Genomic DNA, 24,984 nt, shown 5'->3' on the forward strand with positions numbered 1-24,984 from the left:
CATATCGCGCTCCAATAGATTGAAGTTGGGGTCTTATTATTAAAAAGTCTCTACCTCGAGCTGCATTGTGTTATGAGTAATTCTGAGAGAAAAACAAAGTATTACCAGCCCTAGATACAGTGTTTGCTACTCTAGCAAAAATTATGGTAGTGAAAACGACTTTTATTGACCACCTCAGCAATAAGTAAATCTAAACGTAGGCCAGAGAGTCAGCAATATTTGAGATAGCTATCAATGACCTACAGTTAAGAAGGATGAGGTGAATCCAGGGTGCAAGTATCACTTTATGAAGGTGCATGAGGAAAAACTCGCTAAGATAGTATAACATTACAGATATTTTTTTTTAAAGCTACCAAGCGGTCAGCGCAATATAGCATTTTTTGGTTGACGTATTAACAGCAAAATCCTCACGTAGTTTAAAATACAAAATGGCGGCCAGTTTTGTGAGGTAGGCACACCAACATCAAAAGCACGAAGGCAAAGTCATAAGGAACATTACAGGTTCAACTTATTCCCTCCACAACATCTCCAAGCTGTGATAAGCGCTTTAGCATTATTCTCCATGTCAGCGCTGGAAGTTAATGAGATGCGAATGCAGAAGAAAAAAGTCTTGAAGAGGAACGGACAAAATGGCGTCTGAGTCCATGTGGGAAACGCTCCGCTGTTAACAAAGTAAATAACAGCTCTTACACTTCACTTGAAGAGTTCAAAGGCATTTCAATCGAATCCTCCACAAGTCCGATGTACATTCCTGGGTTTTGTGAAGCTGTTCATCCAATTCGGCGCCCATCAGGACCACAAACCCCTCCGCCGTCTCGGGAGAGTCAGGCGCCGGCAGCCATACTCCTCGGGCGCAAGCCACTCCCCCCCACTCTCATTTTTTCAAGGACACAAGAACTGAGTCCAACACAACACAAAACACCTTGATCAATCCTTCAGAATTCTGCCACTCTCTCCCCTGCGAACAAGCCATTAGTTTATGTATTAGCTATTCTGATGTAGCGCAATAGCAATCTAAAGCATTTAGACACTTCACATCGAAATATGGAACCCATACAATGAACATTTTAAGACCATTAATCAGAAACCGACAAGAAACACAATAAATTAATTCGGAAGATGAGGGGTAAGGAATAAGGTGAAGAATGGAAGGAAAAACAGATTAAAGGGAAGGGTTGCAGAGGAGCAGAGTTAGTCCAACAAAATACAGAATAGGTACATAATCTGAAGAAAAAAGGGAAAATAACAGAGTACCAAGTTGAGACTGCTGACCCAAAAAAGGTACCCATTTGTGTAAAGGATTTAAATTTGGCTCTGTAAAGCTGAGAGACTTTGAGGGAGGCGCTAGTGAAACAGAGAGAAGTAATCAAGTGAATTGGATCTCATTTTACAGTGAAATAAGGGAAGAAAGAGCCGAAATTCAGTCTTGTTTGTTTTCAGAACTAAAATGTTTACTGGCATCTATTTGGGGTGCTCAAGCAAGATCAGAGGACTCAGATGCCCACAATGGTGCCGATTTTAGGGTAGAGTTACCTAATGTATGTATATTTATGGAACAACACTTCTTATTGTCTGGTGATCATTTGCAGTGTCTTGATGTATGGGTTGTATAGAGTGGGCTCAGTGTTGATCTCAGATTCTTCAGAGATGAAGTTCCTACTCGTAACAATTGACGACCGTTGGAGAAAAAGGATGAGTACCATTTAATGACACATTCTTTGAAGCTCTGAGATGTTCAAAGGTTCTGAGTAAACTTTTCTGATCCGATGTCTGGAACACTGCTGAAAAGTTTAAAACAATGACTAGATATGAGTTCCCCCTATCAAGAATGCGGGAACGTCATCCAATACATTTAGTGTTGCTGATACACTGCTATGTTCAGTTTGGATGCTTGATTGGAGAAGTGGGAGGTGGTGTTTTCTGTCGATGTAATCATTCAGCTGATTGGCAACACAACATTCAGCTGCAACCTGATTCTTATTAATTTGTAAATTATGTTTTATCTTTTTTTACTTGGGGTCCGGCCTTTTAAACATTAACCTTATTGATTTCAAAATTGCCAAAAACATATCCACAACCACTGGAAAAGACAAACATTTGCTAAATCTGTTTTGCATGCACCCTTTTCTCTAGTGTGATTACAAAACACATTGATTATCATCTAGAAACCACATATCCATTGTGGGTGGGCTGCTTGTGCACAGTTTCATGTCCTGTTTAAGAAAGAGTAAATTGTTACCCCCAGGTAAATAATGAAATGTAAAAATCTAAATATATTGTGCCCAAAATATCCATTACAGAATTTTGCATGTCGGGGAGATGGACAAAAGGGTGCAGCGTTCAAGGCATGCTCCATTCGTTGAGCATCACAGCACACTTACCAACTTTATCTAACTAGGTCCATCTCATTAAAAAACCCTCAGTCCCACCATAGTCTCAATAATCTCTCTGATTTCTGCAAAACATGGCCCTTCAATGGATCTTTTAGTGGCGCTGTTAGGGACTGGAATACTAAGAAACCAGAGCATTTATTGGTTTTGGTTCATTTATTTTATGAGGATATGTAATAAAATAATTGTTACCTCAAACCAAATGTAAACACTTTCTCAGCCACAGATACAAACGCCTTGAGACAAGAAATATGACCAGAAGGAAGAGACAAAAGCGATACAGATAATTCATGAAAAACATTTATCTAAAGCCTTGTGTTGCATGGACAAGTCAAGAAAATACATTTCAATTTGGTTTTGATAGCAAGATTATCAAACCGAGTAGTCACACTGCACCAAAACAGAACATTATTAGACAGTTGTAAAGTCCTCTGTGGAGAGAAACAGGGTAAACTTTGAGGTTCAGTTATTAATCAAACAAACCAAAGCAAAGCTGAGCGGTTCAAGTTCATCTTCAGTTAGATCTGGTCAAGTCTGATTTGCAGCACCATATTCCACAGTAGGAGTCAGTTAACCTCTTAGCCGAAAGGTTATTTCCCTGCACACTTTACCAGCCAGCAAAGTACAGGACTCGAGGTCGAAGTTAGATATAGTTCAGTTCATAAAGTCTATTCCACCCAGTCTGGATTGAATGGGGCAATAGAAAAGATAATAGGGATCAAAAGTCTGTCCGACTGCATGCCAGGCGGGACAGGACTATGATAGCCAGCCCCAAATCCTCCTCTGAAGGGGGCAATTATACCTCCAATGTTCTAGGTTTACACCCCTTAACGTATCAATTCCATCAGTCCATGGGGTTCTCATTGGTCACTCATGGGGGGCTGTTGTGGGGTGATCAGTAAAACACAAATCGAAGAGAATTATTATATCCTTTTTGCAAATTTCATTAAGTTCTTTTAGGTTAATTTGTGTTTCCATTTCGTCATTTACACAGAAGTAGGTGGAGTTTGACTTTGCTTACAGTCTGTCTGTTACCAGGTGCCTTTCCCTGGGTTTGCAACAATATTAATTCTATTATAAATCACACATTCTCATATATGTATTTCAATTCTCTCCATTATAGCATTTACAATTTCTTTCAGGTACTACTTCCCAATATTAGGTACTACTAAAAAAAATCTAAAGCACAATGTGTGCGTTATCTTTTATCAATTCCTATATCTATGAGTCACTCTCATTACACGTGTTATTGGTAGACGTCACAGAAACTCAGATTTGCACTACGTAAAATCTCTTTAGTTTAAATGATTTTTCAGTTCAATAACTTCATTAAGCATACATATATTTACCAGGTGCAAAGCACATTGACTCTCTATGTTAACAATGTTTTATTTTCTTACAACATGTAAATTACAATCATGTGTAGTTCCTCATGTTATTTCTTTCATTTTGTTTACATTTTCATATCACCATCTGGAGCTCTTTGCATGCTTTTATGATGCAGTATATATTCTCAAGTTTTTCGAAATAGCAAGTTAACATGTCTTCATCAGGAAATATTTGTCGTAATGGTCTTTTGCAGGTGAGAATTGATAAAAGTAGACATTAGATAATATCTAAGATCCATCAATCCCCCCTTTGATGGCAAAGCAAGCCATCACACAATCTTATCTTATCATTTGGTCATATTTTGATGTCACTTTTATAATGCAGTTGTCCTCATTCGTTACAACTAGCCTTATCCAAATTTTTCATGTTGTTATAGTATCCACATTGCTTATTTCCTAATTCAATTTCTGCTCTATTTCTTTTCTTTACTTTAGTTTCTTCTTCAACTCATTTTACCTTACAATAACAATATATGATTATTATGATTATTAAGCCCTTAAGAATAGTCATTAGTGGTGTGAGTAGTTTTCCAACTATACTTCCTCCCAGAGTTGCAAACCAACCACCCACAAATGAGAATCCCTTCCCAATGGTTTCCCAAGCTTCATCAGCTTTTAACTCTGTTAGTTCTTTCCCTAAGTTAGTAATGTTGCTTATATATCCCCACACATATTTGCCTTTGTCAGGGATATAAGTACAACACTGTTGAACCTTTAACATGCGACAGACTTCTTTTGCTAGAAGTAAATATAAAGCAAGCCAGTTTTGTAAAACCATAGGTCGGATAGCAACCATCTCTGTATGCTAGACTTGATAGTGGCAATTTTTTAAATAAAGTAGGAGTTAAGAGAATCACATAGGGTTTGAGAAGGGGGAGGTTTTGCCGTGACCCTATCCGCTTTGATAGGTCATCCACTATAGCAAAAATGCCCTTGGACTTATTAGCCAAGTTTAAAATCTTGTTAGAAAAATAGTCAACCTTAGTTTGTAAAATACTAACCACTAAAGGGTTTGACCCTCAATCAGTAAGGCTGGGCCGCATACTAGAAAACACCAGAAGAAATGCCAATACTAATATGCAATCACTGCTACTTTCATTCAAAGATCACGTAAACTAGTTACTAAGATCTGAAAAACATGATTTAATTTCTTACATTTTGATTTTGTGTTTTGTTTAGTATAAAGTCCTTTGGAAATCTTTGTTTGATACATACAAAACTTTTGAAAACAATTGGACATACACTGAAATCACATGAAATTGTAATAGACATACATATTACATAACACAATACATTTTCAATACACATATACATCATATTGAAGAAAATGACATAAAACACATGTATGGCTCAAGGTCTATCTAAATTTTAAACCACAATCATATCAAAATACCTCTGGCTAGTGTCTCGCTCAGTTATATTTCTAAATCATTTCAGAGGTAGTGGTTGAATAGTGACCCTACTACTCTCACTCTAATCATTTTATAAAAAGGAGAAATTGGTTTGTGAGTAAAAGTAGTAGCACATCAACATGAACATCTTTTTGGCCAATGTAAAAACAGTAGACACGTTTCAAACCCGAATAAGCTTCTTGGGGGTTCTCCTCAAGACACAGAACACTTGGAGAGCTCCGTCTTTAGTGGGTACTTCAATATCCTTGCTTCTGAGAGCCACATTTCACAGTCATGTAACGATAGCCACCAATGGAACCAATTTGTGTGGAGAGATTCAATCACTTCACTTGCATCACTTCCGTTTCGAAAATCAGTGATTTAACAAGATTTGGAAAACTTGCTGCGATCCATCAAAGCGGGGCATCCATGTTTCCCGGATTGCCAGTCTACTTAAGAAAAATTGCTGGATAAATGTATGTTGTTACTGAGGTTTTAAAGTGCAACTAGGGAGCTCCATTCGAACAATGTATTGGTGTGCATCTCACCACTCAGAAATCCTATGGCATTAAACTCAATTGACAGCCACGAAAATTGTTGTCCATCTGCTGTAAATGGAGCCCCCAAATACTGTTTTCAGTAATCTTTTGGAGGATCGCAAACTATACACCTTGATGATGACTGCAATATTTGGAATAACACAGCATGTCCCTTGCACACTAAGATCAAGTATCTTTGGCTTCATAGTATGAAATCATTAAGCCAAGAAACAGTCTTCATCCATCTTAAGAATATTGTTGTGTAGTAGCTGTCAATGGTATGAGCGATCCCAGCATATGCTCTATCAAGGATATACTTAATACGCATGCTTGCATCATATCTATTCAGGCATTGATGGCAGTTAATTTAACTCATGATCACCAAAGCAGATTTGATTCAGTTCTCTTGAATGAGCTGGAACTCAATCACCAAAAGTGGTTTTGGATGTTATCACTTTAGGCTTCACCCTCAATAATATATTTTCTTTATTCACCACATGAACAAGCTAGCATAGTGGGCTAATTGTTACCAACACTCCTTGAAAAAAGCATTCTCTTTGGTGCCAAAAATGACAAAATTCAGAGATGCTCAAGCTATGAAACTGTCTCTTTAAGGAGTCACAACAAATCCTTTGGAACTCCCTCCCAAATCTTTTTAGAGCTCAAACCTCCATCGTGGCTTTCAGGAAACATCAGAAGACCCATTGGTTTTGGTGATATCTGGGTTAATCTCATGTCTATCTTGGAATATTCCCCATTTTAAACCACCAAATAGAATCTACTCCCCAACTATCTACTATGACATTTGTGTATTATTGTATTCTTAATATCATGGGTCTCTTTTAGTTATCATTGATACATGGCTCTTGTGATCTTTTATTTGATTGTAAAGCACTCTACTGTTCCTGTGTGCAGACCAGCTCTAGGAACAGGTTATCTAAATAAAAAGATCAATTAAGTTGTGTGCAGGAGAAACAACCTTGGTCCTAAAGTAAGTCATGTAGGGTGCAAAGGGCACAAACAACAACAACTAAGCACCGGCTCTAACCTCTAGATCAGGGACACTGCATCCAGCGCATCACCAAAATGAAGTTAATGGATCCAAAGAAAGGGACAAGACAGGAGTGCCACAAAGGAGCACCAAGAGTGCATTTGCTCCCCAGGTAAGCACCTCAAATGTACTTTTAGATGGATCTTGGGCAATTACACTGGGCAATCTGGTTCAGTACCTATTGGATTCCTTGGTCTGAATAGGGTCTTAAATGCTGGCATGGCCAAGTTCCGCAGAACAAGCCAGCAGAGCTTCAACAAGGTATCAACAATGCTTTAACAAGGCATCACACTTAGTCTTAGCCTTGAAGAAGCAGACTGCAAGCTGCTCCATGGTAAAAAATGATTGCAAGCAGGATCCTAGCACGCACTTTCTAAATGTAGCTTTATAAAGTGCTTGATCTGGGCTCCACCTTATATTCACATACTACAGTAGAGGTCTACTGCCAATCAGTTCAAGTGCATTCTAACAGTTTACGGATTCAGCTATTAAGAAAGGAGGGCATGTTAAGCAGTTCTTAACCTCTATTATAGTGCACTGAAGGAATTGCTGCCCTGTTGAGAGCAGGCAAGTACATTTTCCAGGTGTTGGCCCTTCTGGAAATCCCTCTGTTTTTTCTCCCGATAGCCCCTGAGGAGAAAGGGGGTAAGAAAGAGGAAGACGTAGGAGCTGGGCTGAACATGTTGCTTCTTTGTTGGATCACTCTAATTGTTAATATTTGTATGGCATTTTTGGTCTTTTATACAGCGTGAACCGGATCAGCAGAGAAGATTTTGGCTCTCTCAGAGAAGTAACACTTTTTACCTCATGCTTTTGGCTGTATGGCAGTACCTACCCTACCGTCTTCTGTTACATGAGGGATTATTTGACTCTAAAGAAAACACTCAGCCATCACACATTCATTTCTTTGTCATATATTCACTGTACGCATAAAACAATCTTGTTTTTGCCATCTGTTTTCACTACATTAGCTTTTTTCATTATTGTCATTGTTATGTCTACACTAAAGCTGGTGTGCAAGCCTGACCCTAACTTTAAAACCGACTGCTATATTTTATACTTCCGCTCAGGCTGCCGCTTTAGGCTAGGTGAGAGAACAACAACATAATGACAACGCATATGTTTTCAGCTCCTGTTGACTTTTTCTAATTTCTGACATAACTGAGTATTTTTTTTCTTTTCAACTGAATTTTCCTAAGTGCCTCCAACTAAGAATTTGTTTAACTAATTTAGGCTCCTTGACCCTTCTCATTACTAACACTAAAGTCGATGTTTTCCTTTTTGAGGTAATGACAAGAAATCTTTAGTATGTCTTCTGCCTTTGCTTCTATGCTATAGGAACAAGGTTAGGATTCCATCCAATCTTCCTATCACTTAAAAACAAAAAAGACTATATTGAAAGTAGATGAGTCTTCAACATAGTCTTGTTTTCACTTATCTATAGGTCTGACTTTAATACACTAATACATACAAGCACAAGCATGCACAAATGGTCACTTTTGCCTGTTTGTATTGGTGTGTGTTACAAATTTAAAGTCAAACCTACTGTCTTTTCTAAAGCTGGTTTGCAATGGTAACTATTGAGGGTGAAGCAAGGATATGTATAGGTTTTAGCAGTATAAAACCACCTGTTCTATCTCATTGCCCTGAAGAAGCCCTTGTTTGGGCGAAACGCGTTGGCTGGTCCAATTGATCACAAAACAAGCACACCTGAAATAAAACTACCGAAAAAGACTTTGTTGATGACTTTTTTTCTGTGCTAAATTCTGTAACCTTTTATTTGATTATATTGCCTCTCATCCAATCAGTATATCAATCGAGTTGAGTTTAGGAGGTTGTTTGGTGAGGCTTAGTTTGAGCAGTTGACCATGTTTTTTTCCATATTATGAATTCGTTTAAGCCTCTCTTGAAAGAAGAGTATGAAGGACTTTTTCTGAGTTCAGGAGGGAAAATGCCCCATCTTAGTTGTTGTCCTTATTTACTTCCACACAATCTTTCTTCAATTTAAACAGTTGGGACCAGTCACAGATTCATGATTTACTGACCAAGTATATTTCAGAAAGCTAAGTCTGGAGACCAGGCTACTTAGTCTCTGCTCATGTAATGACAAACAAGAAGTTTGGAATGGGTTGGCACCATCCTTCTCAGAACCTATGGCATTGCACACCAAAAACCATTCATAAGTTTATAAATTGTTCTCTTTTCAGTTCTCACATTGTAAGACATGATCCAATTATGTGAAATAAAAAAAACATAACTGACTATAATCAGATAATTAATAAAATATTTACTCTGACTTGGCTTCATGGGAACATTTAACAAAAGTGCTAAGAATACCATCTCATAACACAATATAGCTTTTTCTTCCAGCCTCATGGCAGCAGCCATCTTAAGTCATCAATTGCTTTAATAAACTGCAGAAAATGAACTGGAAGGGCCTGCCATAAGTGGGCTTAAAGAATTCGGAATTAATACAAAGTAGGAATTATATGAGCCGATTTTTCAAATGTGTTGAAGATAGTAAACTTTCTGTGATGCTGTTAATAAACTGGAGGTTCAGAATGCTCATTGGGAAACAAAAATTGTGCAAAATAAGCACTTTTTATGAATGCTGATATTCCAACTTGAAAGATTCACCGGTATTCTCTTAAGCATGTAATGTCTATAGAATTGGTATTATGTAAGGTCACAACATAACTAGTTATTTTGTATTCATTTCAATTAGGTGAATGGCCTTTTATACAACTTGCCCTATGAGGAAGCAGGATTATTTAAAGTGTACCAGAGCGGCCTTCAGGTGTTACTAAAAGCAGAGAATGGTCTTGAGGTGAGCTACGACTGGATCTGGCACTGTGTGCTGACCCTTCCCAGCAGCTACTATGGCACCACTGGTGGCCTCTGTGGGGATTTCAATCAGAATGCAGAAGATGACATGTTTGATCCCAGTCGCAACCAGGTAACTGACATTGTAGCTTGGGCTCGTAGCTGGAAGGTATACGACCGAGACCCATTCTGTTGGGACTATTGCTCTGGGAACTGTCCTACTTGTGAGGAGAGCATGAAAAGCCTGTACAGCGGCAACCAGTTCTGTGGGCTGATCAGCGACAACACAGATGGACCGTTCCGCGAATGTCACTCCAAAGTGAACCCGGATAAATTCTTCGACAACTGTCTCTACGATGTCTGTATGAACGGAGGAGCTAAGCAAATTCTCTGCCAGGCACTGAGCGCCTATGCCAGCACCTGCTTGAAAAATAGCGCCATGCTATACGACTGGAGGATGCCATCTGGATGCAGTAAGTAACAACCGGCTAACTCCATTCTGTAGGAGGTCTTAGTTGAATCATCTCCATAAAGTCATAAACCTAACCTTAATGTATACCAAGGTATCTGATGGGAAGCTGCATGTAATGTGGGTCAAAAATATTTGAACCCTATTCTCTCTTGTGACTTATTGACTAACCTTGGTCCTATGTGGGTGAAAAGTATTTATACCCTGTTGTCTCTGCGCGAAGTACTGAATGGTCTTGGTTGATTCATGAAGGTGTTGATGAACAAGGTATGCTACTCATATTTCTATCACATGTCAACTCCTCAGAAATAGGAAATATCTTCATTATGATGTTGGTTACAGCCATAAGGAAGGAGATGAGTTTCAGTGCAAGTCCTTTTTTACCGATAACATGGCTGAAGACTAATAAGGCCCCCTTGTATGAGGAAATCTGGTATGTTATCTAAAACTGACAGCTCTTCCCTAATTTTATTTAAAAGCCCTCGCTTACAGGTGTATGTTAAAATTAGAAAAATAACATCCGGAAGAAGTATCGTGGCCTAAATACTGTTTAATAAAATTAGCCCCAGTGTCTATAGATTTTCTAATATCTCAAAGGGGCGATATTTGTAAACACTATTAAGGACACAATATTTGGGCAGCCTGTATGTTGGTTCTGATATTGTGCTATCACCCCTCGTGTATTTCCAAGCCAGGATTCTTTCACTAACCAAAAACATTCTCAGTGGGAACCTTGGGCAAAAAAACGAGGCAATACTTGAAAATCTGAGTCCAGCCTAAGCTGTTGACATGGCCTGGTCATGGCCTCTGGTGTTGTTTGGTAGTGGCCACTACAATAAGTGCACCACCATAACACAGCACCTGTAGTAGGTGTGGGGATACGTGTTTGCATGTGCCTCCCATATCTTTAGTTAATTGCTTTAAAGCATCAAGTCCCCTTCTGCTTTCTACCATACCAACAGTAGAGGAGTTTAGAAAAAAATGAAAAACATTCACATATCCTCTAAGGTTGTGGACTTGAAGATGAAAAGGGAGGTTTGACAGTGAGAGCAACAAGTGTCTTTAGAAGTGTAATAGTAAGTGCAGGAAAAAATATAATTCACGTTGATTAGAGACCTATTGATCCTTTGTTTACTTGAAATAAGTGTAGATGTTTTCGCAGAACCTGGCTCTATCCCTTCCTTCCTATCAGTCATCTCCTCATTTTATCTGTTGTACATTTGGTTAAATCAGGAATGGTACTAAACATAGGGCCCACATTTAGATTATCACATACAGGTCTCACAAACACTGTATATGGAACATAGCATTAACAAAAACCTCAATGATTATTGCCAGAACACCATAAAGAGGGCCACAGGGCTATCAGGAGCTACTGGACCCAAACGTGGGGAATGAGGCGTTTTACTCCTGGTGTACTGGGGCCCAACCTACTATGGGTCCTGAGCAACTGTACCAAGTACCCCTTCATCACTTGACTCCAAGTTGTAGCACAGGTGAAGCAGTGCAAGGCTAAGGGGGAGGATTGTGGGGGGAGGTAGACACAGTGGGGTGAACACAGGCTAACAACTGAAAATAAAGTCTGCAGCAATAAATGAGTGTCCAATCAAATACTTGCCTTTAAGAAAAAAATCAGTATTTATATGCAAAAGTAAAGTAAAATACGGCATTCACAAACAATACACACAGTCCCCTGAGGTCAGGGCTCCAGCGTATTAACAGACAGGTTCCTGAGTCCCACTCCTCTCTCCTTACTGGTAAAGGTTACTCCTCATTCACTACAGGCGACATTCAGGTTAAGCCCCAGAAAAATTTGAGCCTCAGGAGTCCTACTCCAAGTCTCTATTATAGTCAAAAGTGCTTCGGCACCGATATGTGGCAGGCACGTTCCTCCGGTGCCGTCTGGTCTGTATTTCAGTCTTACCTGCACCAGCAGGACCAGCACAACCGTAATTCCGGAGTGCATCCCGTTTGTGAGAGCTGGATGTGCAGCAAGTCAAGTCAAGTCTATTTTTATTGTTCAGTTAATGAAAATTAAAACCTTAACATTAAAAGTTGATGAAAAACTCATTAATGCATTTTCTTTTAAAATCATGCATACAATTTAAAATTCAATTTCATAATAATGTGATCACATAATGCTGCACGAGACATAATGTACGAGATGAGGTGTAATCTTAGGTGAACCCTTACAATTTAGTTTAACTGACACAAGTAAAGTAGGAGGCTTAGACATCATGTTAGTATAAAAGCCGGAAAGGAGATATCTATTTCCAGCTGGCTAAAGAAGCAAATGGGTCATTGTTAGAACTGGCTATTTCTGGTAGGCTAAGGCTGACGCCAAAGCCAGGCAGAATCCACCATTCTAGTCAGGGCAAGGAAGTCACACGCCAAGATAACCCCTGCTCACCCCCTTGGTAGCTTGGCACAAGCAGTAAGGCTAAACTCGGAGGCAATGTGTAAAGCATTTGCGTCAGCGCACAACAGCAACAACATACTAGGCACACCACAAAAGGAACTCCACACAAGGTTATTATAAAATAACTTTTGTATTGTCAAAACACATATCATATAAACATCACACATGTACATTGTGCCAACTGGCACGGGCAATATTCATAAGGGATTATTTACAAGACAGGGCCACATGGGCCACTGTCAGAATCAGATATAGTACTTTTAGAATAAGTAATACTAAACATAAAATGGTAATCAAAAAGATCACAACCAGTATCCACTGGTAACAGGAACCAGGACCTTACTAGGACCACCTGTACTAAAAAGAGCAACCACCTAAGAATAAAATACATTTAGGGGTATACACAAGAACACATTACCCATGATGCATGAAACGCATTCAGAGGAGTAATAAAGAGAAACACATGATGCCTAAAACATTCAGAGGTGTTAAGAATAAAGCACATGATGCAATAAAATACATTCAGGGGTGCAGCACAAGAAGACACATGATGCCTAAAACATTCAGAGGTGCAGCGCATGGAAGAAAAAAACATGATGCCTAAAACATTCAGAGGTGCCAGAACAACACAATAGCGCAAAAACACACAGTAGGCAATTACTATTAAAAACATAGAAATCACTTTGCGCATAACTTACATAAGCCACCACCTGTGGCAGTCCCTAGCCCAACTGGCCTTGTTGGGGCTCAGACGCCCTGAGTCTCAATGTCAGGGTGCGCTGCCATGCAGCGCCAGTCCAAGAACACGCCTAAACGTAGCAGCTGGCACTAAGTGCTGCGCAGCTGTGAAGGCCTGGCACCACTGTGCCCTCTCTGTCCCACCCAGGGACTCTCTCCTTAAAGTGTGCATAAACGGTGCAGCTGCCCACTAATTGCTGGGCAGCTGGAGAATCATCAAAGAAACTGCGACAGGGTCCTCACTGACCCTTGGGTGCAAACTGCACCCACTGTGGGAGCCACACAGGCTCTAAAATACTTTCCTCGCAGGTAGGAGAGGGCGGGCACCGTCAGTGTGCCCCGACGCCCCCTCTAACTGAAAATGGCCAAACGCTGGAGCCACACAGGCTCTGGGCATCACATGCCCCAAACAGTGGAGCTACACAGGCTCTGGAATAGCTCGTGCCCCTGGGGAGCACACTGGCTCCTAAACCCATGATGCCCCTTCAGAGCCTTCTCAAGGCTCTCTAACGTTGGGGCGACCCGCTGCCAATCGGGGCCGCCCTGACTCTGCCTAGAGCCTCTCTGGGCTCACGCACGTTGGGGCGACCCACTGCCAACCGGGGCCGCCCTTGAAGCCCTCATGGCTTCATGCTAACAAGAAGCACGAGCTCGCGATATTGGGGGGGGGCGCGGACACCGACAATGTGTCCCGGCGCCCCTCCGTCTCTTCTGCCCCACTCACCGGACTCGGGTGCGGGGCTCCTCCGGGCGGCGGCTCACTCTCGCCGGCTGCGGTAGGGGCAGGCACTGACCATGTGCCTCGCGCCCCCTCCGCTCTTCTCGCTCGGGGCTCCCTCCGCACACGGGAGCCCCAGCAGCCATTCTGCGACACGCCTTCCTCGGCGCAGCAGCTCCGGTCTCCCTCTCCTCATGGGAGACCGGACGGGCACCACATGGCTTCCCCCCGGCCGGGGGAGGCGGGAACGACGCCCTCCTTTCTTTCCTGGGCCGGCCTCGACCTCCGCAGCAGCTCCTCATCGAGGGGCCAATGCGGTCGCGGCTCGGGTGGCGAGCCTCCACACTCGTCACGAAGCGTCCAGGAGTCAGCCAATTGCAGTGCGGCTCCTGGACCAGGCCCCCTTTAAAGGACCAATCAGAGCACGGTTCTCCGGGGCTCGGCCAATCAGGTCGCGGCCCCTTCGTGGTTCTCCCCGCGGCTTCTGGTCACCTTCAGGCCCCCGGGCCGCAGCCGTGACAACACAGGGCAATGCCGGGTGGGCACCGGCCGCCATTAAATGCAATTAAAAGCGCTACTAAGTGCTTGGGCCAGATAAAGCGCTCCAAAGCGCTAAAAGGGCAAGAACACGCGCCCTCCAGCCCAAGAGTAAAAATAAAGCGCTAACAGCGCTAAGAATCAAACCACAGTGCCTCCAGCGCTACAAGGACATTCAAAGTCCAGTAAAGTTCTTCAGGGGTCCAGGACCTCAGCATTCCAGGACATCAGCAGTCCATCCAGGGTAAAGCAAAGTCCCCCATCAGCCCAGGTAAGGCAGAGGGGTCCCCCAGGAGTCCAGGAAAGTCTATCAGAAGTCCAGGGGCTGGGCAGGGCTCAGGGATTCCCCTGAGCCCCAGCAGCAGCATGCCCCTGGCAGATTCAAGTTAGAAACAAGAACCTTTTGGAAGGGGACACAGCCCCTTCTTATACAGTGAAAAGTCTTTGAAGTCTCAGTGTGAGAACCAGCTAGACTGGTTTAGAGGGAAGTCCCTTCAGTATCAGGGACAGAGGTGACAGTCGCCCAGCGGGAGGTGGAGCCAGCTTTGTAGTCAGGCAGGCACAGCACTTCACTATCAGGTGCCATCTCCTCCCACTTCCCTGGCAGCAGATGCTGCCTTTCATCCACGGGCTGACTCAGACAACCTCCTGGGCTCCCCAGCCCCTGTCACCCTCAAACCATACAGTCAATCCACAAGCAGGCCCAGGCACTCCTCGACCAGGCTCACCAGCCAATCCCACGCTACAGAAATTACACAAATATGCCAACTTCTAAAAGAGGCACTTCTAGACTAGACACACTCATGCCGCATATACCATTTTGCAGCATTCAGTCTCACGAGTTCTCTCATACCAAACTCGCCCCTGCACTCCCCACAGAACAGGAACTACCATGGGCATACATATTCCCCATTCATTCTTATGGGAGGGCAGGTCACTCACCACGCATACACAGAGAGCTCAAGCACTTTACACTGTACCACAGTGAAAAAGTGCCCAGAGGCCTAAAATCACCACCACCAGGTTCCAGAAACAGGCTAGGAAAAAGCAAAAAGTCTGGGGTGAACCTGCCCAAAGGGCCGGGTCCAACAGTCATTATTTTGCATAATCCATATATTTTTTTAAACCGTTGGAATCACCCAAGATGCATCCAGAAGAGAACCTGAGGGGATGTGCTTATATTAAATCAATTGGCATTGAGCAAAGTGCATTTTCAAGAAAGTGCAAAGTGCAGTTCCGAGAAAGTGCAGATAATAAAGCAAGGGCATGGGATTGTGCTTACTTTCGTGGGGATCGACTTTTTCCTCGTAAGCCTTAAGAATTTCATATATTGACAGTGGTAAATAGGGTCCTTAGGTTTTAGACTTGTGATTTCCAACTTTCCATCGATGTTCTCTGGGAAAAAGGGCAAAACAGTAGCGCATAAAGTACATTTTTAAATGTCTCCACCACATGGCTTCTAAGTAAACGTTGAAGCTTAAGTGTCTTGTACTAATTTAGGGTAGTACAGGCATGCAATTTGGAGGATAAAATCTCTTTGTCTGTTAGCACAGAAGTTTTTTTTATTATGCTGTTAACCAGCTTTTTAAAGGTGATTGGAGATGGGGAGTTTCCCCATATTGCACGAATGCCTAGATCTTTAATGGTCAAATCGAGGTAAGGGCGAGCAGGTGCAGTTTCATTTCTTTGCATTTCCTGACAGAGTGCTTGGCACAGGTAAATTCATGTGGTGGACCTTGATTATTTTTCATATTTTTACGTAGTTGCCTTTCCTTACTCTTGACGGATTTAGTAGACAGAACTCTGGCCATGTCAGGGCAGGCAAAGCGTTTGGGATGAGTTGAAACAGTGATCTAAGGGGCAGATTTACAAGCCCCTTGCGCCACTTTTGCATCACTTTTAACATGGGAAAAATGAAGCAGAAGTGGCGCAAAGGGCTTGTAAATAAGCCCCCTGGGGCCTCATTTATGAGAAATGACGCATCGCTGCGTGAAAGTTGCGATGCGTCACTTCTCAGTGCGCACTCCTTGCGACATTCCTGATGCGTCAAATTTAATGTATGATGCATCATGGCGCAAGGAGTTACAGATACGTCAGTATTTCTGACGTATCTGTAAGCGCAAAAGTGACACATTGCTGGAGTGTGTCACAAAAGTGACGCAACTCCAGCAATGCGTCCTTTCACATGGGGCAAGCCCCATGTGAAAGGGCCTGCGTCAGTCTTACGCCTGCTGTGAGACAGGCGCAGGATTTTGATGGAACGCCGTCCTAAAAGTGACGCTGTGAAATCTCATAGATTTCACTGCGTCACTTCTACGACCCTTTGTTGCGTCAATACGCCCCCCCTTGCATACATGATACCTGGCGCAGGTATGATGTGGCACAGGGGTTTACAAAGTGACTCATCCACCTAGATGCGTCACTTTGTGAATATGGCCAACAAGGCGCATTTTTTACGCCACTGGTGCGTCACAAAAAGTGACGCACCGGCGGCATAAAAGTGACGCACAGCCTCATAAATGAAGCCCTAAGTGTTTTAGATCAAAATAAGTTTAAGACTGCTTCATCTCTGCTGCTTAGGGCTTCACTTCTGTAAGAAATGTACGGGAAGAGCTTTGCTCCTATTACTTTCCGTAGGGGTAAAAAGCTTTGGCTGACCAAGGATCAAAGTGTTCCCTATCTCGTCAGGTGTTTTCGAATGCTTTTGAAAGGAGCCTCTTTCGTTAAAGAGTACCGCTAAGTATCTATAGTTCTTGCCAGCTCCAATGGTTCACTGTGTAGGAACCATTTATGGCTTGTCTTGATACTGCTGCTGACTTCCATGATCTTGCTTTTCTTCAGGTTTATTGTCATACCATTGGTTGAAGAACATAGGAAAAGCTTATCAATAAGTCGTTATAGCCCAGTTTTTATTTGACTAAGCAGGATCACATCATCCATGTATAGAAAGTTTGAAATGTAAATAGAACCTGTGGTAATGCGAGTTTACTGTATCCAGGGCTGGAAATAAGTCAGCTAAAAAAAAAAAGGTTCAACAAATGTGGCACCAAAAGACAGACTTGTTTTAAGCTTGTATTTTCCTGGATGAGATGGAAACGTCTCCGATGCTCACCCTTGTCCAGGTGTCCGTATACAAGAGCTGTATATCTTTTAGGAGGTGAGCCGGGATACTCCTAGATGATACCATTTGGCATGGAAGGTTGCAGTTCCCGCAATCAAGTGCAGCATTATAATCTACGTAACATTGGTGGAGTGGTTACTTTTTGCTTGAGCTTGACCAATAATTAAGAAAATGCCAGACTATAAGTTGACGTGCCAGTGCCGTGAGTGACCGTAGTTGGATTCGGAGGGACAATGTGATTTTCTTTGGCCCACCACATCAAATCTATAAGTAGCAGACTAGCAAAGTGTTTTGCCTTCATGTCTAAAAGGGTGATCAAAGAATAATTCACTGGTTGGTGACAGTGCCCATTCTTGAACACTGGATTAATGATAAAATACTTCTGAGAGCCAAGAACAATTTGTTGTTGCAGGGCAGTGTTAAATACTGCCCTCAGTATTGTGGATTTGATTCAAACAGAGTTTGCGGCAGACATTTAGGTCAGTGCGTCTGGAAGGGCTGTAGCTGTCTCTGGTGAGTGCTTCACATGGAGTCCAAATGGGCAGTGGCTGGAGGGTTCTCGATGCTCCTCCAGTGCAGGCACATTTACGAGGATCCTCCCCACAGATAGGGATGGTGTAATGCGACGCTCATGGTGCCGGTCCTCAGTGTGGCTTGGGCATGCTCCGATCATCACTTCGGCCTCCTCCTTACAATGACAGTCTCAAACTGACCCTACTCATTGCCATGTTCCGCTGGTCCTCCGTGACAAACATGGTCACTGTCCTCACTCTGTACACGGACTACAGTCCAATTGAAATAGCAGCAATCTTCCTAGTGACCCCACCTGGCATACGGGGGTCACCGACTCCACTTCATACTCGGGGTACTGCCTGATCAGCCTAACAGTAATGTTTAAGGTGGCCCCACCTGGCATAATGGGACACCCACATTACTCCGCATATGGGCTACAGCCTGGTCAGCACAGCGACAATCTTCATGGTGGTCTCACCTGGCATGCAAGATCGCGGACTTCAAACCTATACATGGAGAATGACCGGATAAGTGAAGAGCCGTCTCCACACACTTTGCTACAGGGATCCAATTGCCAGGATCTCCACTGGGCCTAGCTCCCTCCAATGCTGACAGGGCACACTGGTCCTGCGATCAGGCAGGCACTGGTGCTCTATCTAGGTTGCTGTGGCAGGTGGTCTTGGAGTCCCTGGGCAATGTTCCCTCACCCAACTGGGAGACTGGAAGACCTTGATCCCAAGGCCTGGTCATAGGCAGAAGGCTCTTCGATCTCCCCTTCTTACAGTACATTTCCTGACACCAAATGTGAGTTAGAGTCTGAGTCAATGAAGTTTATGTTGAGGGTCTGCTTCCTTTGGAAGTGCCTCTCCTCTACCCTTCCCTTTCTTCAGAGAGCACTCTAAAAGAGCTGACTCTTAATCTGATAGTTTCACAACACAGGCCATGGGAGTGAGTAGACGTTCACACCTGGAAATCAGCCACAGTAATATGAATATAAAAAGGTAACCATAGGGCTTAAGCCCTATTATTCATGTTTCTTTTATCAGCACCACTTCCTTCCTGAGGTGTGCCTAGCCCCCTTTCCAGTGAACTCTCTCTGAATCAAGGACCACTCTTTGAATTCTACTGAGGAGCTTGACTCTCCCTCCACCAAGTGGAGAAGTGTGGCTCAGGGGTTAGAGGCGGCAGACCCGGAAGCTGAGATCGGCCCTGGACCAGGGTTCAATTCCCCACCTCGGCGGGTCTTGGGCTCAAAAATTCCACTGACTCGATAATTCTCGCTCCGGTGCCTTCTCAACTCACGGGTTCACACTCTGCGACTCTGGGCAATAGCTTGCTTAATCTCCACAACAGCCCCTCGCGGCGGGATGCCTGGCTTTCACCTTGTGGATACCCTGCCGGAGTTATCTCACAGGGGAATACCAGGACGGGTTCCCTAAGCAAGTGCCGGGAAACCCTTTGTGGGTAGCTGTGCGCTATATAAGCTCAAATACATTTACATTTACATTTACCAATGTGTCTCACATGCAGCTCTCAGGAATGAAGCAATCCACAAATCTGCCTGGAGGGGGGGATTCCTCTACCTCCTCCTGTTCCTTCAGTCACCCCTGGGTCTCCCAAACTGGCACTTAGAGTCTTCCATGTATTGTACCTTTCACAGTCACACATACACCCAGTGTATGTATAACACACGCACTGCGCAGCGTTGCACGCCAAACCAATGTAGTCCAAGGTTGAGTTCAGAACTTTAAATGAGTGAGCCTGTGTCACTCAAGTGGCACAGGTAAAGAGACCTGTTCACTCCTACTGATCACTACGCGGTATGCTGCCACCACCACGCTCATGCTGATTAACTCCTAGCCTTTCACCAATATGAGCTAGCGCTTTGTGTGCTCCTCCAAAATTCAAAAAGACTGCAATCCTTGAGGCAGGCCTATAGCATGGAGCACATGCATGATCCATGTTTGCCCATGACAACAAAAATCAGCATCAGGGATCCAGGCATCATTACAATTGGGGCAATCACTGCAAATCCAACACCATGCGAGGAACTTTTTTGTCCCAAAAATCATATTACCATGAATTTACCTTTTATTTGGGAATAACATCCAAAAATTGTGAATTTCATATTTTTATGTATTTAAAAGTAGAGGTTAGCACTAATGTGTTGCTGGTGATAAACAAAAGCATGGATGTTTGCACAAGAAGTGTAATTACCGCCTTTCTTAGTGCACCAATACAGCCATAGAAAAACTGTGCTAAATGTGCATAAATCCGCTTCTTAAACAGTTAACACAATTGTTCAGAACTCCTCCTGTATCTATTTGAGGGCGTTAGTATTGTTGTTATATAAGGGTTGTTTTTGTTAGAAAACACAATAGATATCTAATTATTGTCGTTGAATCACTCAAGGGTATGGAGGGGAGGTCAGCATTTAAAATTGTACCTTGTTGTAAACAGATCTCAGCTACTGTGCTTATTTGACGAGATATCTAAAAAAATATCATGCATCACTTTCTGCTCATGAAGGGGCATGCCTACTATTACTGCAGTAGGTCCTGGATAGTGACTGGTATATGCACCCCAAATATAACTTTCATTGAAACCCAATACGGGTTAGAGAAAGCATTTTTGTTGCATCCATTATGGCTTAAACCACTCCTGCTACACCATTACACTCAAAGCATCCTTTAACATAACTTATAGGTTCTTTAGTGGTCTTCTCATGTTTTTGTGACTGTATTAATCACTGATTTATTTTGCTATTCCAGCCTTACCCTGCCCATCGAACAGCCACTATGAGGCTAGTGGAAACGCCTGCCCTGCTACATGCCTGGATAGAACTGCTCCAGACAGATGCACTGACCCGCCAGTTGAGACCTGCCAGTGTGACCAAGGTTTCATTCTCAGCTCTTGCGACTGTGTTGCTGTTGACAACTGTGGCTGCACTGACAACGGTGTGTACTACAAGCCCAATGAGGAGTTCTGGGGAGACAAGAACTGTGAAAGGCGCTGCAGGTGTGACCCAGCTTTGGGCATGGTGGTGTGCCAAGCTGTGAAGTGCAAAGACAGTGAAAGATGCATGGTGGCTAATGGTGTCCTTGGCTGCTTCCCAGTCAGCTATGCCCAATGTACAGCATGGGGAGTTCCTCACTACGACACCTACGATGGGAGACATATCAATTTCATGGGCACCTGTGCCTATCTACTGGTTGGAACAACATCCACAGATCCTACATTGACTCCGTTCAGAGTCATAGTCAAGAAGGACCACCGTGGCATCAAGACTGTATCATTCACCAAGGAGGTGACACTGGAGCTGTATGTGTCAGTGATTACCCTAAGCAAGGACTACCCTGGAAAGATCCAGGTACAGTATGATCTTTCTGTAACAAGAGTGATCTGCGTAGACTATAAGACATTGTTATCTGAGAAGGAGGGTAGGCTATGTCATATGTAGAGAGAGCCAGCAAAGCTACCCCATGTGAAGAGCATATTTTCTTGAGCTCCTAAAAGACCAAAGATTTTCAGGGCTGGTACATGGATGGCTGACACCTAGGAAAATGGTTTTTCCTGCCCCTAGGCCTTTACCCTTAAGTGCTTCACCACAAGCCCTTACATGATATGCCCTTAGTCTTACTTAACCCACCACTTTTACCAGCAGGGTTTATTTAACGATTGCACAGTTAGGTATTTGTGTGTTTGAGAAATCATTAACCACTACCCCTGGATACGGCAATCCCATCATACAGTGTTAGAACCTGAGAACATGATCAACCACTAGGCTTCATGCACCTGGAAATTCGGGAACCCACATCAACAATGAGGAACCAATTAAAAAAGCACCAAAAAGGGCAAATGAACAATTTGAAAGCAAACAAGTTTAATTTAACCACTTAACTTAGATACATTGGGCCCAATTCACAAAGGTATACTTACACTTTCAGTATTCTGCATGTGCAGTATTCTGACTCCTCACTCCCTATACTTATGTGTGTGCAGTTCTCTGCCCTGATTGCAGAATACACACTACTATATTTCTATGTTGCAACTTCAAACCACAATAAAGAAATGTAAACTTAAAAAGGAAAGCATGCCACTGTTTAAATGCTGAGGCCATATGGTTGTAATAAACATATAAGAAACATTTACAGTTGCATGTAATTTTGAAAGAAGAGGACAGGCACTTTCTCTCAGGCATTAAACCCTTTTTAGATCGAAACCCACCAAAAAGCGGAGCTAAGTGGTTAAAGGCATCTTGGGGACATTTAGAAAGCTGACCTGAGAATGTATTCCGTCCACTACTGACCATTGCCTTTGTGGTTTTTAACACACATTTTCTGGCTTTCTATTTGCTGGCTTTATTTGTTTTAGGCTGTCCAGCTTGAATTCGTACCCTTCCATTGCCCAAACCTTGTTTACCATATTCTTCCTCAAATTTGATTTCTGTAAACAGGCCTTTAAAACTTGTTCTTATCTTGTCACATTTGCTGTGCATTCAAAGACAGAGGTCAAATGCCAAGCTATCTTCAGAGTGTGCTTGGTGTTTACTTTTCTTTCTCTGACTTCAAAGTGGGAGAATTTATGTAACAATCATGTTGAGCACCCATGAAGAGGAGATGGTGTAGGATGTTTTTTTCTCTGGAACACAACAACAACAAAATAAATGGTGCTGATGTTTTAGAGTACATCAGAATAAGTACAAATGAAGCACTTTTGTTTGTAATTTTGAAGTGTGGTGGAAACGAACATTTGCATGCGATCAAAACACATCACTACACAGGGTGATGGCATGTGGACACATTATCAGTTGTGTGCAGTAAACCCAAATTTTAGTGCAAATGTAATGGTCATTTCAATTGAAAATTTGTTGTCTGTTATAGCAGTGCACTACCACATCATGAATACTCAACACTACGCCACTCCAGTTCATTCTATGCCCTTCCACTCTATACCACACTACTCCATTCTACCACAGTACACTCGACGACATGCCACTTCAGTATATGCCATTCCACTCTTAGGCACTCTATGGCACGCCACGCCACTCAACTCAACTCCAAGCCACTCAAATTATCACCACTCACTCCATGAAACAACAAGCCACTGCACTCAATGTCCCTCTACACCACTTACATCACTCCACTTTACTCACTCCAATCTACCCCACTACTGTGTACCTCAATGTACTCCACTCCAATCTTCCTCACTTCACCCAATGTACTTCACTCCACCATACTCCATTATATCCCACTCCACTACAATCTAGCCCACTCAAATCTAACCCATATGTATTGTAAATGTAAATGTAAATGTATTGGCATTTATATAGCGCACTACTTACCCGTAGGGTCTCAAGGCGCTTCGACCGCTGCAAAACCCTTCCTGGCTTCCCTGAGAGATGGTCCCTTAATGGGTATCTCCAGGGTGAGACCAGGCATCCCCGGCGGTCTGGTGGGGCCGTTAGTGAAGATGAGGCAAGCTAATGCCCAGAGTTGCCCATCACTCTAATCTGCCCTAGTTCAATCTACCCCAGTCTAACCCACTCTACCCAACACCACTCCAATCCATTCCAATCTACTCCACTCCAATCCAATCTACCCTTCTCAACTCCAGCCTACTCCACTCCACTCCAATCTACCACACTAAATTCAATCTAACTCAATCAACCCCACCTCACTCCAGCCTCCCCCACTTCACCCCCATCTGCAGCATTCCACTCATTTCTATTCGACTCTGATCCAATCTACCCAGTCTACCCCACTCCAGTCTACCCCAATCCAATACATTCCACTCCAATCTGCCCCCTCTATTCTACTCCACTCCAATCAATCCAATTCCAATTTACCCCACTCCATTCTGGTTTACGCAACACCTCTCCAAACTCTACTGCAATCGATTTAACTCCGCTCCACTCTAATCTACCTCATTCTACCCCACACCACCACAGTCTACTCACTCCACCACAATTTACCCCAATCCACTCCACCACAATCTACCCCACTCCAATATACCACAATCCACTCTACCCCACTCCACTCTACCTCAATCCACTCCAGTCTACCACACTTCTCAAATCTCTCCAACTCCACTCCAATCTAACCCACTACACCCCAATCCACTGCATTCCAATCTTTCCCGACCCACTACACCACAATCTACACTACTCCAATCTACCCCACCCCATCTACTCCCCTAGCTACTCTACCCCACTCCACCGCACCCTACTGCAATCTACGCCACCCCAATCATCCCTCTTCAACTACTGCACTTCAATCTACTCCACTCCATTCCAATGTACCTTACTCTAATCCACCCAATCTACCCCACTCCACCTTGTCTACCCCAATACTCTCCACTCCAATCTACCTCACTCCACTCTTCTCCAATCTTTAATCTCGACACGACTCGACTCTGTCCTACTTCACTCTACTCCACTGCAATGTACTCTGCGCCACTTTTTCCCAATCTACCCCACTCCAATGGATCCACTCTAATCCAGCCAATCTACCTCAATCCACTCTACCCAATTTACTACACTCCATTCCAATCTACCCAATCTACCCCACTCCACTTCACTCTAGTCTACCTCACGGCACTGAAATCTATCCCACTCTAGTCCAATCTAACCCACTCCACCCCAATCCAATATACCCCATTCCTAAAGTATCCACACTCGATACGACCCCACTCCAAACTACCCCAATCTACCCCACTTCATTCAATTCTATCTACCCTACTATAATCCACCCAATTCATCCCACTCCAATCCACCTCACTTAACTCCACTCCACTCAAATTTACCCCAATATATTACACTCCACTTGATCCCAGTATTCCAGTCCACTCTACTTAAATCGACCCGATCTATTCTACCCCTAACTACC

The 24,984-nt window shown here is 43.2% G+C and overlaps 1 protein-coding gene across 1 annotated transcript in view; it reads left to right on the forward strand.

Annotated features, from left to right (window-relative positions):
* LOC147701257 (IgGFc-binding protein-like) overlaps window positions 1–24,984 on the forward strand; it is a 388,685-nt gene that overhangs the window by 319,810 nt on the left and 43,891 nt on the right. Inside the window, exons 25-26 of the mRNA XM_086930000.1 lie at window positions 9,485–10,055; window positions 20,869–21,467. Coding sequence (XP_086786126.1) covers window positions 9,485–10,055; window positions 20,869–21,467 — 1,170 coding nt within the window. The remainder of the gene's footprint in view (window positions 1–9,484; window positions 10,056–20,868; window positions 21,468–24,984) is intronic.

This window comes from Lissotriton vulgaris, chromosome 7 (assembly GCF_964263255.1).
Source record: "Lissotriton vulgaris chromosome 7, aLisVul1.2, whole genome shotgun sequence".
In the NCBI taxonomy this organism is placed as follows: Eukaryota; Metazoa; Chordata; class Amphibia; order Caudata; family Salamandridae; genus Lissotriton; species Lissotriton vulgaris.